Source organism: Sinocyclocheilus anshuiensis, unplaced genomic scaffold (genome assembly GCF_001515605.1).
Source record: "Sinocyclocheilus anshuiensis isolate Anshui unplaced genomic scaffold, SAMN03320099.WGS_v1.1 scaffold152, whole genome shotgun sequence".
NCBI lineage: Eukaryota > Metazoa > Chordata > Actinopteri > Cypriniformes > Cyprinidae > Sinocyclocheilus > Sinocyclocheilus anshuiensis.
The window spans coordinates 2,018,926-2,036,377 of record NW_015555781.1 but is presented as its reverse complement, the minus strand read 5'-3'; the positions used below and the strand labels follow the sequence as shown (position 1 = coordinate 2,036,377).

At 43.5% G+C, this 17,452-nt stretch overlaps 1 protein-coding gene across 2 annotated transcripts in view; it reads right to left on the bottom strand.

Annotated features, from left to right (window-relative positions):
- Nucleotides 1-416: 416 nt before the first annotated feature.
- The window catches only part of LOC107674694 (protein ELFN1-like), a 116,683-nt gene continuing 99,647 nt past the window's right edge, over nt 417-17,452 (bottom strand). For both annotated transcript variants that reach the window (XM_016468771.1, XM_016468772.1), the window contains one exon: nt 417-3,459. In XM_016468771.1, coding sequence (XP_016324257.1) covers nt 662-3,055 — 2,394 coding nt within the window. In that variant the 5' untranslated portion in view covers nt 3,056-3,459 and the 3' untranslated portion in view covers nt 417-661. The remainder of the gene's footprint in view (nt 3,460-17,452) is intronic.

The following is a 17,452-nucleotide window of genomic DNA, read 5'->3' as shown; positions in this document are numbered from 1 at the left end:
GTGGCATGGAATAAAAAGAAAATTGGCAAAGCAGGGTAGCGTAAACTGTGGCCTAAAGTAAAATATGCCATTTCATTGAACAGTGCAATGTTTATCCATCAGGACGGTAAACATTCATTTAAGGACAGATAATATCACAGGAGCTATCTCCAAAATCCATGGTCTAAACCTGAATCATACACATTATAGATATGTTATCTCCATTTTTTAACAGCAAATGTTGCAAATATAGAAACAGTATCTGTACATAGTTAATTTGTATTTAGAACAAACTCAAATATTGGGAGAAAAACGGTCCATAAATTACAGTGGTCCTGCAGTAGAAATACTAAGATTTCATAAGTTGTCTGTCACTGTTCTTTTTAGTCTCACAGTACACAAAAGCAAATCCACTGTCACAGGACTTGGCCATGCAGTAATCAAATACTAAAAATCCATTTCAACATATATATATTTTATATTTGCAATATATTCTCCTCTTGTTGCTTTAAGTAACATCTTTACTTTTGGTAAACAATTTTGGTACGCAACCCTTTTGAAATTCACTGTAGTGTAATATTTATCCTTTAGAATGTGATTTCACTAGATTAAGGATTCATTCTGGTCCTGTTCACTGTGGTCCATCAAAAATGAAAAAGACACAGAAAAACACTTGAGTAGATTAAGATTTTTGTTGGGCTGACACTCCCTTCCAGTAATCTAGAATGTCATGCAGATCTTCATCCTTAGCAAACTGCACTTTTTTCCTCAGAGCGTGGCCTGCAGCCATGTACTCCTCATTTTTGTGTCGCTTGCGATGGAGTTTAAAGCGCTCCCAGATGCTGTGCGATGGTTTGCAGTAGTACTCGGGACTAGACGAGTAACTGAGATTGTGGTATTGGGGAGAGAGCTGCGAGTAAGCCAAGTCTCTGGCATGAGGCCGTGTCAGGGGCTCCAACATTGAGGTTTTCCGACTATCTGGTTCTTCCAACTCTTCAATTTGGTGGGCATCGGGGTAGGAGTGCCGATGCTCACTATACTGACGGATCTTCTCCGCCTCTGCCCTTAGTATCGCAGCTGCGGGTGTGATGGTCAGAATAGTCTCCCCTGTGGGTGAAGTCTTCTCTATGTACTTCGACTCTGACTTGTAGGGCCCCTCTGAGCGGTAAGGCCTTGGACTCCGCATTGGACCACCAGTGGCTGTACTCGGACGCTTCGGAGAAGCATCTGATGCGTGATGTCTTTGTAAAGAGTGGTGGTAGCTGTCCTTGTAGACAGGTGACAAGAAGCCAGACTTGCTCTGAGGCTGCTCTGAGATCAGTATCAATTGTGGTTCAGCTGTTGACACAGCACCAGATTTCCCACCTTGGAAGGAGGTGGACTCTGATTTCAGAGCATCTATGCAATTGTTAATAATCTGGTTGACCTTGTCTACCTCCTTTGCGATTGTCGAGATCTCAGCAACTGAGCCTTGGCTGTTGCCAGGCATAGACATCTCACATTCCCTTCGATCTGGGTGCTCCCCTGTTCTCACTTCCATATAATTTCCTTTGGCCATTTTCGGAGTGTCGCTGATGTCTTGCAGTTTGTATTGCTCCATTTCACTGCCGGAAGGTAGATACGGCATGCGGGTCATGCTCTCCCCAGCCATCATTTGCTTTTGAGACATCCTGGATATCGTCCCGCCCTCTAGCTCACCGCCGTATTTAAGCTCAATTATGTTCTTCTTTAAGCTTCCTGCCTTTTTGTGCTTTTCATCTTGTTGTCTCTTTTTTCGCAAACAATAGTACACTATCCCTAAAACAATAACCATACTGAAAAGACATCCCAAGATAGTCATTATGTAGTGAGTGGCTGTTGCATTACTAACTACTCGCTCTTTTCCATTCCTAGGCCCAGTGGATAGTGTCAGACAAGTATGATTGAAACGCAACGAGTTTCTTATGGAAGCCACACAGTAGGTGTAATCGGTGTGGGGTTTCAAGTTTTTCAGTTCAATGTCCTCCTTCTGCCGCTTCAGATTCTGTATATCAGTGAAGAAGCTGTTATTGTACAGGACAAGGATGTACATCTTCTTGTAGGGGTAAGGGATCTGAACAGTGATTACTGCATTTGTGTGAGACACTTGCTTGAGTTTCATGATTGGTTTCACATCTAAGTCTATGTACGTGGGACTGATGCTGATTTCCTCTGGCTCAGTCCCCGAGGGACAGTCTTCCAGCCCACACGGTGTAGAGTCTGGAGGGTAAGTGGTGGTCTCGGTAGGCACAGGGATGTACGTAGTCACGTAGTCCTCCGTGCACACAGTGGACAGCATATGCAGAGCATTCCGGTAAGTGGGATTGTTTGGATTCTGGCTTAGGAGACTGTAGCCCGAGATTCCTGTAGGAGAATCACACACCATCCGTTCACTTGTCCTGTTGGGAAAGACCGAGAGCCACTTTACAAACCCCAAGAGCTCACAGGAGCAGTTGAAAGGGTTGGTGTAGAGTTCACAGGTGGTCAGCTTTGTCAGGCTGGTAAAGGTGGACCCATCCAGCACCTGGATGCGATTCATGGAAAGGTCAATGTTTTCTATGTTTGGGCACTCCCAGAAGGCATTGGGTGTCACAGTCTCAATCAGGTTTGCCTGGAGGTAGAGGTACTGCAGCTTTCCCAAACCCCTGAGAATCCCTTCGGTTAAGTTACGCAACTTATTGAAACCCAACTGGAGAACCTGCAAGTTGAACTGGGCTGAAAAAGCCCCATCCTCAATGTAATTAATCTCATTCTTGGTTAGATTCAGGTATGTGAGGTTGGTAAAGCGGCTAAGGGCAGAGTAGTGGATGCTCTTGATCTTGTTCTCATTCAATCGAAGGTCCACTATGGTGCTGTTGATATGCTGAGGGATGGCCTCATATGGTGGCTGGTTTTGGCTGCAAATGGCCAGCCATACAAAACCCTTTTCACCTTCTATGAGCCAGCAATCCCCCCTCACTCCACTTATGTGAGTCAGATAGATTATGGCCAAAGACCAGAAGAAGGCACTCTTCACCATGCCTCCATTACTAGCTCCTGATGCCCTCCTGGAAGCCATGAGCAATACCAGTTGGTAGAAGCTTGGGGTACCACTTGAGTTTGAACTAGGCTGGATGGAGCCTCACAGTATTTAAGCAGGGTAATAAACCCTTTCCCTTTAGCCAAGGGACAAAAATGTCCAGTCTCTGGTCCAGAGAATTATTTCACATGAGTTGGGGGTTTCTGCACTGATATGTCAGCCCCTTATTAAACCCTCTGACCATAGCTTATACATTTAAAGTAAAGTCTCTAATGGAGAGGTTTTCACACCAGTGGAGTGCTAGAGCTGGGTCTTAGTGTTTCACCAATTCAGAATGGCCTGTGCTTATTTCCCCAGGGTAGAGCATTGTTGATGGCTTTCATCCTCTTGTCTTTTCTTCTCTTCCACCATTTTAGTCTCATTTATAGGCCCAGAGGTACACCCTGGATAAGAAAAGAGAAAAAGAAAGCATTGACTGACGCTCACAAAGTCTTTAAATTAGAAAACCAATATTCAAAATACAGTTCAACATGTGGCAGCAGTGATGACATGTTTCATACCATACAAGAGGTCTGCTATGTGTGCAAGCTCAAAGGAATAATTCATACATTTCATTGTATTTATTTCCCTGACGTCTTACTCATATGTCTATGGACCTGTGGAAGGTAAAATAATAACTTTGTTAGCTGACCATCAATTTATTTTGCACACAATTTCCCTTCCCTTCAGTTCCTGTGACATATTGCTATTATCAGAAACCACTGGCCAATTTCCTCCTGACAGATAAAAGAAAGCAAAAGTGTCCCTGTTCTCCCTCCATTAATTCTGAGACCATCAAAATGAGCAGAACCAATACTTGGGGGATGAAACAGATCAATTACACTTCGTCCTTTAAAATGTTCCAGTGAAAACAACCAGTTGCTCTTGAGACCAGTTTATCAAATTCAAATGCATATTGCATAGTTTCAAAGAATTGCACCTAATCTTATATACTTGATTTATAGGATATACTCAATTTGAGAAAAAAACAAAAACCTGATCAATTACTAAACACAAAACAATTTCATCATAAATGCTACTACGGGTGAGAGAAATTCTACATTTCACAAGCTGTTTTGCCTCCGAAGTCTTATGCAACTTTTTTCTTGATACTCATTTATTTTTAAATGAAATACTCAGTTACGAAGCAGAAGGAAATCACATGGGAATAGTATTTCTTTGAAAGACACTGCCCTCACAGAGAGAAGGTACATTCCCTGGGGTGGCAGAGACAAGAGGGAGCTTCAGTTCACAGTCATCCCTGGCAGGCTTTGAAACCACATTGAGACAGCTCTAAGCAATGTTGGCTGTATCGCAAATCATTTGTGAGTTAAGAGAGGATGGGAACTGGTTTGAAAGCAAAGACATTTCTTTCCACTGCACCCCTTCTTCTAACCATGGACATAAAGGCAATTGCTGTGTGTGTGTGTGTGTGTGTGTGTGTATGTGTGCATGTGCATTTGCATTGTGCAATAACCTGAGTGCTATGAATTATTCTTATTTCATTTTACTACTACAGTAAAGGAACAATATATTGTCCATTAACTAAAGACCGCTTTGTCCTCTATTGGTATCACTGCAATGTCAAGTAATGCACATGTTACCTACATTATCCATCTAATATGAATAAAACTATGCTATATTACATCCATAGACTGTGTTAGAAAAGAACACAACAATGGCAGCACAAAATGAAAGTCATTATTGCACCGTGTCTCCTTGAAGCTGGTGAAAGCTCCTAAAAGCCTCTTCACTAGATGGAGGAATTATGAGTAAAGACTTGCACAATATTGAACTCTTTACAGAGATTTCCACTGCACTAAAAACTCATTCTAATTGCCCTGTCTGATTGGCCCACTGTAAGCCGTAACTTCAGCAGCTACTTGCCCAGTGAAAGCCACGATGACTGGCGGAGAGGGAGCACGGATTTTACACAAGTGAATTATGCAAGGAGGGCTTTAACTGAAGAGGAAAGAAGTGCATAGTGAAGAAGTGCATCTCAAGTGCATAGATGGACATGGTTCATAAAACTCTCTATGGAAGGCAGTGGATCAAAGATGGGATTTTACTGCGCTTTGCCTGGGTTTCTCCCAAGTGCTGCATTAGATTGTCTATGTGTAAGATCACACTATGGTGTACAGCACAAATGACATGTCATGCATCTTATTAAACATATTTAAATCATTGTCACTCAACTGAATTTTAAGCATTTAGAGGAATCCAAAAGTCTGAGTAAACAATGGAAATCTGGGATTTAAAATCTCATTTAAACATGTAAATAAATCGTTTTAGGAAACAAAAGTTGATGTTAAAGAAAAATGACAGAAAGAAGAAGAAATATTTCTGTGTCAGTAATCAACATCGTAACACTGACCATGTGACTCTTTGTACTGATTGTCAGATGTTCTTCCATTGAAGCTCAAGATGCTCTTTGGATCATCTCAAATCATGCTGGAAAACACGACCATTAGATTTTACACATTTTACACAAGTTCATGCAGCTTGATTGCTGCTGTCATTAAAGCAAAATGATGAGATGCCAAATCAGAAAGTCTTACTTTTTCAATTAGATTTTCACTGAAATTGTTATGCTGATAATATAATATGTAATTATTATTGTTTTTATTTATTGACATTTCTTAGCTCATTTATAGAAAGCAAAATAAAAGCATTTTCATTCATGGTCTCAGACTTTTATAGAACTCTGAATCAGAGTACTTAAGTAGATTTTTCTGGTATCAGTTTTTACACCAATATCTGTACTTTCTACTTCTTACATTTTCAAACCAGGCTCATTACTTTGGTTCATTGCGCACCTTTTTCAACCTTATGTAATACAGAAAACACAGCCCCTCCATTGGCCTATTATTTCCTGGCTATCACGACCACACATGTAGGCTGTCTACGAAGCTACCATGGAGCAAGGCAGAAGGGAGCAAGGAGAATGGCTAATGTTATGGATGAGACAGAGAGAGTTAGCGATGTCGACATGACTGAGAAATTATAGACATTCCCAGGGCTGTACAGTGTGACACATTGCACATGTTATGAAAAAATCGGTCTGAGCGATGAATAAATTTACCACAGGAGCACGTGTGCGATGAAATTTTGCAGTGTGGGTGAGCCTGTTTACAAACCTGTTGTCAAACAAAAAGAAAATTTCATGACATGTATTTAGTCCAAATTCACTTAACATGTGGAAGAAATTTTATTAATATGCTGTTTGCATTTTCTGTATTGCTTAAAGTCACATGCTTCTTTGCTGATTTAACAGAAAAAAGAACAGCTATTGATCTTTAAGATGTGTGTGATCGTAAAAGAGCACACATAATCCTTATTCTAATATGGAATTGTAATGGAATGGTAAAAGGGTGTTGGTACGTGACAGGAGGGCCTCCACCCAAGGATAGAATATGATAAGTAAGTCTAAGAATGTGGTTGAAAATACCATCATTGGCCTAGAGAGATAACATTCTGAGAGATGAGACTATAAGAGAGGAAGGATGCCCTCCCTTCACTGTCCCACTCTGCAGCCACTCTGAGTGACTGAATGACTGCTGGCCTTTTCTTGCAAGAAAATAAAACTCATCAAAGACAATTGGTATATTTGTCTCTTATTCAGAATTGTTTTTTTTTATGTGCCACAACAAACATCAGCTAAGTGTTTGAAGTAACTTCCTTTTGTGATCTGACTTGGTTTCATTTCAAATAATGATGCAGAAATCATACTATAATAGTATTCTATTCAGTGATAGAAGTCGATTAACACTGCATTACATTACATTATTACATTACATTACTTTATTCTTATAAAAATACCCGAGATGGCTTGAAGAACACAGATAAACCATATATTGTCGCAATTGTATGTTTATTGTATTGATGTTTTATCAGGTAAAACATCTCTATCTGCATTTTTTTTTTATTCAAAGAACACAAAATATACATTTTATACAATTGCAAGTATTACACATTATGCATACTATACAAGAATGAAAAGAAGGAGAAAAAAAAGCTCCCAGGGAAAAAAAATTATATAAATATCTAAATAAAGGTGCATTGAAGTACAAAGATATTAAATACAATTTAAAATTTAATTTAATTAAAAATATTAATTTTAAAACTGAAAATAAAATTTACAGTATAAGTCACATAAATTTAGCCATTTTTAAAGCAGCATAATTTTGAGTTGTTTCCAAGGACAAGAGGCAGAATCACCCTACAATCTAGGATGTGGTCTAGGTCAGTGTTTCCCAACCGGAGTGCTGTCTGTCGAGAGCAGGGGTGGCGTGTAAAAAATCCTTTTTTAATATTTTTTCTAACATTTTTAAAAAAGCAGCTATTATATAATATCCATGTCTGATGTCGCCAATAATTAAAGATACACTGAAATTCCGGTAGTTAGAAATTCAAATATTGTGACAAAATTAATTTTGTAGGGTGCCACAAATTTGTTAAAATTTCCAAAGGGTGCCGCGACTAAAAAAAGGTTGGGAAACACTGGTCTAGGTGATGGCAAATGTATTTATTTATTTTGTCAGCTTAGTCTTTTCTCTGCTTGTGTGCTACATGGTGGTTGTTCAGCCTGGATACCTTCATTAGCTAACAAAATTTGAATTGTGAGTTATTTTCACAATTTATGTATTTTCACAATAATGTATTAATATGACATGCGCTCCAGTTACCAGCGTGACACTAAAACAGGTAGTAGTAATGGCTACTTTTTACTTAAGTACATGTCAGAGCCCATACTTTTTACTTTAACTTGAGTAAAAAAAGTGTAGTCAGTATTTCAACTTTTACCAGAGTCTTTTTAAACATGAGTATCTGTACTTCTACTTGAGTGAAGGATGTGTGTAGTTTTGTCATCTCTGCTCTGAATCCATGACAAACACAACATAAATCATATTTTATATACCATATACCATATGTTGTTGTTTTTGTTCAGAGGAGTTGATAATATCATCACAGCGGCTAGTGACTGACATGCAAGAGTTGGACAAGGAAACCGGCAATGTGGTTATTTATAGAAATATGTGTGTACACATGACAAGTATACCCACATTTTCCCCTTGACACTTGTAAGATTCTCTGTGTCTGAGACTGAAAAATTACATTTGTGACAAACTATGAAACATCGAAGTGATTTGTTTTTATAGATATTGCTAGTTTCATCAGACTAAGACAATTGTCATAATCTGCATGTACAAATAAAAATGAGGAAAACACGTAACATTCAAACTTTAATTTACTTGTACATAAACTCCATAATAATATTTGTTATGCCATTGTAGCAATTTAAATGCAGATCTTGTCAGTCAAATGAAAAATGTATTTGTTATGGACTAATTTTCAACGACATGCAAATACAACAAATAATATATTGACTTCTAAAGCCACTGTTTGTTTAATTAACAGTTTACTTGTCTGCCACAAAAATGCAGTGTCTTAAATTACTTTTATTTATGGACACTTCTCAGCAAATATTGACATAGGCGGCTAATTAATCAGCAAGTAATTTTATCCATTTTCTTTTGTTTTATTTTATTGGTAGTCAGCCCTAATTTTAATTTATGCCTGTGAACCAAAGCCAACATAATCATATCCCATTTCTTTTAACTGCCACTTCCCTGCCACTAAACTGCCACACTGCAATCAAATTAGGCTCCTTATTTGGGTAAAATTAAAAAAAAATTCTAGAATATGCAAGTGAAGACATTTTCCCATGCAACCTAATTACAAGAGATTTGTGAATATATTTTCCTGTGTGAAAGGCAACCAGGCCACTGCAAAATAGTATTTTAACAGTCAGTAGGGTGGTGTATTTGGACATTTTCAAAAAACATAAGCCTTCCCCTAGAGAGCTCCTATGATTTGCTGAAGCTCAGCACTTCTACTCTGAGGTGAAAAAAAGTGTATTCACGAGTAACATGCACCCCCCTCGCCTGCTCACGGCCCATTTTTTTCTATGGCGACTGATAGGACAGTGACAGGACAGGCAGGTGACAGGCTGATAGACAGCTTCATCATGGCACACTGCTCTCTGAATGGTTTAATTCTCAGCCCGTGCCGCTACCTGCTTTCAGCTGGCCTGTGCAAACATATATCCTGCTGTCCAGAATGGCAGCTGCTGACACGAGAGCCCTCTGTGTCATGGGCAGGTGCAGAGCAGGAACCTCAGCAGGTGGATATATTCTATGGTGAATGGAGAGCAGAATGACAGCTCAAGGTAATGGAGGCTACAGCACCGATCCATCAATGATACTTAAAGGTCAGAGGTCATCTTCTTAGTCAAGTGACCTTTCTCCGTAAAACCGTTTGGTTTGTCTTTTTTCAGACCTGCGAGCTGGTGTCTATGTTAATATGATTGAAGTCAGACATTGAAAAGATTAGCCACGGGACAAGGCAGACTAACTTTTAGCATAGGATCTAAGGTTCCATTTCAGTGAGTCACTTTTGACGTTACGTCGACACTGATGTGAGGGGTCTCACTTGGGAGTCCCAATCACCTCTGAGTAGAAAATAACAGGCCAATGAACATTGGCGAGTGGAATTTGCATGCCTAGCCACTCCCCCATAAACACGGGTATATAAGAGGGTGGTATGCATCCACTCATTCAGATTTGTGCTTCGGAGTCGAGGGGTTGACCGTGTTTGAGCGGTCACTCTCCTCAAAAAGAGTAGAAGAGAAGCAAAAACGTCTCAGGTTACACATGTAACCATGGTTCCTCGAGGGAATGAGACGCTGTGTCGGAGGACGCTTTGAGAACGCCCTTCAGCGTGACTGGCTCTGAACCCCGTGTGTAATCAGTCCAATAGATGGGCGAGACGTCATGGGCGGGTGACGTAATAGCCAGGAAGCTATAAAAGCACGTGCGGTGAAACCGGCGTCAGCTTCTAGGAGTGAAGCAAGCACTGGCAGAGATGCCGGAAGTATGGCCCCAAGACGCAGCGTCTCGTTCCCTCGAGGAACCATGGTTACATGCGTAACCTGACACGTTCCTCTTCAGGAACTTGAGTTGCGTCGGAGGACGCTTTTGGAACGAGTATGCCCACGCCGCCAGAATTCCAAATCTCTGCCTAGTGTGGAAGCCTGTACAGCTAGGGTGAGAGAACAGAAGAGCCGGGAGTGGCTCGCATATCTAGGCCATAGAACCTGACAAAGGTTAGGAGCATGGACCAGCGTTGCAGATGTCCTGCATTGAGACACCTGCCAAGAAGGCCTTGGAGGGCCCGTGACGTCTCGCCCATCTATTGGTCTGATTACACATGAGGTTCAGAGCCGGTCACGCTGAAGGGCATTCCCTAAGCGTCTTCCGACGCAGCGTCTCGTTCCCTCGAGGAACCATGGTTACATACGTAACCTGAGACGTTCCTCTTCAGGAACTCGAGCTGCATCGGAGGACGCTTAGGGAATGAGTATGCCCACGCTGCCAGAATTCCAAATCTCTGCCTAGTGTGGAAGCCTGCACAGCTAGGGCGAGAGAACAGAAGAGCCGGGAGTGGCTCGCATATCGAGGCCATAGAACCATAGAATCCCGCAGCGTCACAGATATCCTGCATCGAGACACCTGCCAAGAAGGTCTTGGAGGCCGCCACACTTCGGGTAGAGTGAGCCTTGACCCCTAGAGGCGAAGGGAGATCAGAGGACTCATAAGCAATGGAAATGTAGCTGGAAGCCCTCTCTTAAGGGGACCATAGCAAACAAGCAGTTGGTCCACCCTTCTCCACAGGGCAGCTCTGTGGATGTATGTGTCCGGTGCTCGAACTGGACACATGTATGCTTGTGCGGACAGACAACAGTAAATAGACAGACACATACACAGAGCGCTACTGAAGAGCAGAAGCTGGTTTGCACTCTGCCGGATGCGCTTTTATACTTTCTGGTGCTTACGTCACCCCGCTCGTGACGTCTCGCTACTCTATTGGGCTGATTTGACACTTGCTTCAGAACGCGGTCACGCAGAGGAGTTCCCAAAGCGACCTCGACGCAGCATCTCGTTCCCTCGGGGAACCATGGTTACATACGTAACCTAGAGACATTTTGTGCCTCCCTGTATGAGGAGCAGGTACTCGGAAGGGGCTGCCGCCCAGCAGCCCCCAGAGCTAGAGAGCGGCAAGGGAGGAACCGCTGGAACGCCGCCGCCTGCTTACGGGCCTCCTGGTACCTGTCGACGACCGAATTGACGGCGTCGCCAAACAGGCCAGAAGGCACCAGCCTGACCCGCTGCCGAGTACCCTTTGCCCACCAGCGCTGAAGTAGTTCTTAGCGGCTTGGAGGGCAATGCCGGAGCCTTTAAAGACGATACCGCGTCAGGCGACAGATAGTTCGCGAGCGTCTGTTCTACCCGGGGCATCGTCTTGTAACCACGCTCAGTCATCCCCGCCACTTTGCCATAATAATCGGAGGCGGGGATAAAGAGGCGGCCGAGAAGGGTCTTCCCCAAGACCTCGGTGTGGAGGTCGGGGAAAAAAGGAAGGCTCCGGCGCGGAGGTGGCGGCTTAACACGCAGAAAACGCTCATCCAATTTACTCTTCTGCGGCTCAGCCATTTTCTCGGCGGGCCAATCGATGTTTAACTTGGCCACAGCACGTTACCACCTCTAAAAGCTCCTCATACTGGGGCGATTGAGGGGGCGAATCCTCATTGACGCCCACCACATCAACCTCCTCGGAGGAAGACAGGCGGAGCGTCGAGCCCGCAGAGTGGGCTTCCGATCCCAGAGAACGGGCGCTGAATCTGGCGGGTGAGGAAGAAGATAGGGACTCGCCTGTCTCCATTCCCTCCACCAGATCCAACTGCGAACCCCACGAGCGTAATCGCCGCTCCGCCTCGACGGAAGCGGGACCAGCGCCGCGGGGAATGCTAGAGAAGGCTCCCTCCGCAAAGAGAGCCTTCCAGGAGCAGAGAACATGCATCGAGAGATGCTCGCAATGCGGGCAGTCAGCTCTCTCGAGAGTCGACTCAGCATGTTCCGCTCCCAGGCAGACAACGCACAAACTGTGTGTATCCCCACCCGCAATATAACGTGGGCAGGGAGGAACACACAGCCTGAAACGCTGCCTGCCCTCGCCCCTTATGTGTTTCTTTTTGTCTTGTGCTTTTGACATTCTGGACAAAACAACATCAAATAAGACTCACAAATTGATATCAGACCGAAACACACAGAGCTCTTGCTGAATGACAGAAAGCTGACGCCGGTTTCACCGCACGTGCTTTTATATGGTTATTACGTCACCCGCCCGTGACGTCTCGCCCATCTATTGGACTGATTACACACGGGGTTCAGAGCCGGTCACACTGAAGGGCGTTCCCAAACGTCCTCCGACGCAGCTCGAGTTCCTGAAGAGGAACTCTCTTGCTGCTGGTAATTCTGACGGTGCATTCAGCTGTGTTTTGCCAGTGTTTGGCATAGATGAGTGTAGCGATTCCCCCCTGGGCGCTTCAACAAATAAAACAGCAGCTTTCCCTAAAAGAGCAACATGGCGGTTAGCGTCTTTTTAAAGATGACTCTCCATCTTTAAGTTTCTGGATGCAGTTGTTTTTTGGCCTCTTCTGACAGCCACGATCGCTGTCTCACGTGTCTGATAAGCATGCTGAAACTATGCTTGTGGATGGTTTATGCTCTCACAACCATGGCGATGCTGCGATTATGACTCTCCTTCTTCGTGAAGGCTTGAATCCCCTCTGCCACTACTCAGCCTCGAGCTGACTAGCGCTCTGGGAGATCAGAGGATTATATTGTAAGCTTTCCGCTGGGTCAGTCCCCACGGACCTCCAGTTCCTCTTGCTTGTCATGTACCGTCTAGCTTATCCATCTCATGACCAATCTTGCGTGTTATTCGGGGCTCCTGAGGAGGATCAGATTTCGATCTCTTCGATCACAGGGTGTGCCAGTGTCCTCTGAGGATGAACGCTCAGCTCAGCATCACCCCTTTGGGCTGATTCCTCAGTCAGAGTCTGACTGAGAGATGACTGTGCTTTCCCAGGCTGCCATGAGCATTGGGCTGGAGTGGAATTCTCCCCCATGTCCCGAGCGCTCGAGGCTGGATGATTGGTTTTGGGGGGTGGGGCATGACCCACGGCCACGCCCCCCGCTGCCTTTCTTCCCGGAAATGCAGGGGGAGGTAACAAAGTTGTGAAAGGCACCTTTTTATTGCCCGAAGCTGCTTCCCAGCCTCCTCCACCATCACTACCCTTGATGGTGGGGACACCCTTGGAGTGTGCAGAGATTCTCCAGGAGGATAGTGCGATTGCAGTGCTGCAAAACACCACCACCTGGAGGAATCATGCATGTTTCCCGTCCTGGGCAGGTGAGCTGATGTCAGCTTTCGCTGCTCAGACTTACTCGCTATTGGACAGGCCGCCTCTACCTTGCATACGATGACCATCCTGCAAATATATCAGGCCAAACCACTATAGTGCACAGGGGTAGTTCTGAGCCAGGGTTGATGCAGGAACCGTGCACGGTGACCGACTTTGCCTCTGGGTGAATAAGGTCACAGCGTGGGCCCTTGGCCAGGCGATGTTCACTTCGGTGGTCCAGGAACGGCATCTCTGGCTGACAAAGTGCGCTTTCTTGACGGCCCCATCTCCCAAGCCGGCCTTTTCGGCGACACTGCCATAGCTCTCAGACCAAAAACAGACGGAGGCATCAAACACATCCTGCATGTGACCACCGCCACCAGGCCGCAGAGGGCTGGTCCCCAGGCTGTTCGTCGCTGAAAGCACCCCCCTTCGGTTTCTGTATCTGCTCTGGCACAGCATCGGCTGCGACTTTGGGCCACCTGCAGGAAGGCGACACAGCCCGTGCCACACGCAGCTGCTAAGTCCTCCAAGTAGACAGTGAAATGGCCCTGACTTGGGTGACCTGGAGATAGAGGGGACTGCTCTTTCCCAGGAGGTCTGTGGCAAACAATGGTGCCTCTGTCCTGTGTGGAGATCGTGGTCCTGCTGCTGAAAGACACAATAGAGCCTGCCCTTCCAGCCGATATGGAGCCAGGTTTACAGCCCTCACTTCATCATACCCAAGAAAAGCAGTGGGTTGTGACCAATCCTGGATCTGTATGTCTTGAATTGGGCCTTACACAAGCTCCTGTTCAAGATGCTGATGCAGTGGCGCATTCTCAAGTGCGTTCGACCACAGGATTGATTTGCAGCGATCGACCTGAAGGACACGTACTTTCATGTCTCGATATTGCCTCGACGCAAACCGTTTCGGGCCAGCTGACTCTCACGTTATCCTGAGACCACAGCCTGGATAAGTGCCCAAAGTTCCCACCACTCCTTTCTGGGACCAGGTGGTGAACTTGCAAGCACTGACTTTGGAGGAGGCAGATCCAGCCCTTGCACTGCTATGTCATGTTCGCGATCTGCACATTTACATTCACTGCACATAGAGCTTTAGAAGTTCTGACCAGCTCTTTGTCTGCTTCGGAAGACAGAGGAAGGGGAAGATTGTCTCCAAACAGGGGTTGGTCCACAAGTGGATGCCATCAGTTTGATGTACCAAACACAAGGTGAGCAGTGCCCCCTTGGAGTGAGGGCTCACTCCACTCGGATTGTTGTCTCCTCCTGGGTGTTGGTGCACGGCTCCTCTCTAGCAGATATCTGTAGGGCAACACCTAACACCTTGTGAGGTTTTACAGCCCTGGGTTGAGCCAGTGTCTTCTCATGTGTTGGGTACTAACAGGTAAGCGGCGGGAAGACCGGCTCAGTGTCTCACCTCCAGCACCCTTCAGCTGTCAGGCTCGACGGAGGAGCCTGACGCCAAGCTCAGTACTTGTATTTGTTTGCCCCTTCAGTCAGCCCCTGTACTGAGCTCGGTGCCCCACATGTAGTGATTCCCTTCTGGTAAACCCATGTGTGTATTCTCCCATGGTACAGTTTCCCTGTTGGTAAACCTATGTCTTCCCTTCACAGAATTACTTCTGTCTAGTCTCTGCTTTTCAGGCAAGACCTACCGCACTGACTTATGTCATATGTAGTTCTGCCCTGCTGGTCAGTCCATATGGGTACTCTCCACATATTACCTCCCTTTAGGCAGAATGTGGTCTCCATAGTGTCCTTCTCCGCAAAGACTTAGGCATGCTTCCCCAGTGTAATGCAACTGGTCACCGCTGGAATTGAGATAGCTGAAGCACTCTTTCTTTACTCTGGGTAAAGGAACAGCAGCTGCGACCCTCCCCGCTGTGAGTACTGTCTTTTCAGTCCCATATCAGTACGAAAGACTATTTGGCTCATGACGGGGCACTGGGTAGATTGCAACCTAGGATGCCAGTTGTTACTTGGCATGCGAGAGCTTGTCTACATCTGCATCGCCAACCCTTGTAACACAGTTCAGTGGTCGAGGCATTCTCCATAGGGACCTATAAAGTCAGTGTCGACGTAGCGTTGAACGTGACTGACTGAAAGGGAATGTCTCGGTTACATATGTAACCCTCATTCTCTGAAGGAGGGAATGGAGACGTGACGTCCCTCCTGCTACAACCTTGAACTACACCGCTGAAGTCTCCTAACATCAGTGTCGACGTTACGTCTCCAGTCCCTCCTTCAGGGAATGAGGGTTACATACGTAACCGAGACGTTCTGTATTTTTAAAAAACAAAAAAGACATTTCACAAAAATTGTCTTTTTATTACTCAATGAACCTATGTACTTAGTTTCCTGTTTGCAACATGACACACATGGGGTGTTTGCTCAGACAAGCAGCAAAAATCTGTTTGTTTTGGTGTGTCAGACTCAAATCTATTTAGATGTTTGTAGTGTGAACAGCACAAAAAACATGAAATAAAAAAAAAAATCACCACATGAATTTTACAAACCTGATACAAACCATTTCTATTTATCTATATCTATCTTTAAATTAGGTAAGATTCCAAGCTGTTTTTTTGTCATTCAGTTGACGTAAGCAGGTCTAATGTCACAGAAAGTGTGTGATGTTGTCTGAAACTACACTGAATACTTTCATTTTTATTCACTTACTCTTTACTGATTTGACAATTTGATACTTACTGTATACTGAGTAGTAGTGAATATTAAATGAGTGAACAAATGTTTGCATATGACACTTATACTACCATTCACATATTTGGTGTTTCTGAAAGAAGACTTTTATGGTCACCAAGGCATTAATTTGTTGAAAAATATAGTGAAATAGCAATATTGTGACATAGTATTACAATAAAAAATATTTGTTTTCTATTTTAAATATATTTCAAATTTTTTCTATTTTAATATATTTTGTTTCTGCGATGGCAAAGCTGAATTTTCAGCAGACATTACTCCAGTCTTCAAATGTCCTTCAGAAATCATTGCTTATTTACTGCTCAAAAAACATTTCTTATTATTTACTATTAGTCAGTTTTGTGGAAATGGTGAAACTTCTTTTTTTTTCAGATTTTTTTTTTATGAATAGAATGTTCAAAAGAACAATCTTTATTTGAAATAGAAATATTTTGTAACTTTAAAAATAGTCTTTATGACTTTTAAAAAGTCTTTACGGCACTTTTGATCTATTTAATTTATTTTTATTTATTTTGATCTTGCTGGATAAAAGTGCTAATTTCTTGAAAATAATAATATAATATCTTATTGACTTATGAATGATAGTGTAAATTACTTTAATCTGATTTAGGTGCACTGGATATTAGCAACACTGTCATACATATTTTCATATAATATTTTATCACATTTAATCCTTAAATTATTCCCAAAATTCAGATTTGAAAAACATAAAATATGCATGTGCAGTTTGAAACAAAAACCTTAATTCTGCCACTAACTGTTTTGTTGGCTGTGCCAACTACTTGTGGATCACATGACTTCAGTTGTCCTTGTTCTATACATGGTAATAGCTGAAGGAAAAATTCTGCCCACAAACTCGCCCAGTGCAGCTGCATTACATTCGTTTTGTATACACTCTAAAAAATGCTGGGTTGTTTCAACCCAACTTTGGGTTAATATGGACTAACCCAACTGTTGGTTAAATTTTTCAATTCAATTTGTAACCCAAAACTTGGGTTAGTCCATATTTGACCCAAAGATGGGTTGAAACAACCCAGCATTTTTTTTAGAGTGTAGTAAACTTTAACAAGCAAATTTATTTTTGGAATTACATAAAAGTGAAAATAAAGTGATCCCAGAGGACACTGCATTCACAAAGCACATAAACAAACTGCACTCTAAAAAATGCTGGCTTAAATACAACCCAGTGCTGGGTAAAATAGGGACAAACCCAGCAATTGGGCTGTTTTGATCCAGCGGTTGGGTTACTACCCAGAAGGTTGGGTTAAACATTTAACCCAACCGCTAGGTCAAAACAGCCCAATTGCTGGGTTTGTCCCTATTTTACCCAGCACTGGGTTGTATTTAACCCAGCATTTTTTAGAGTGTGC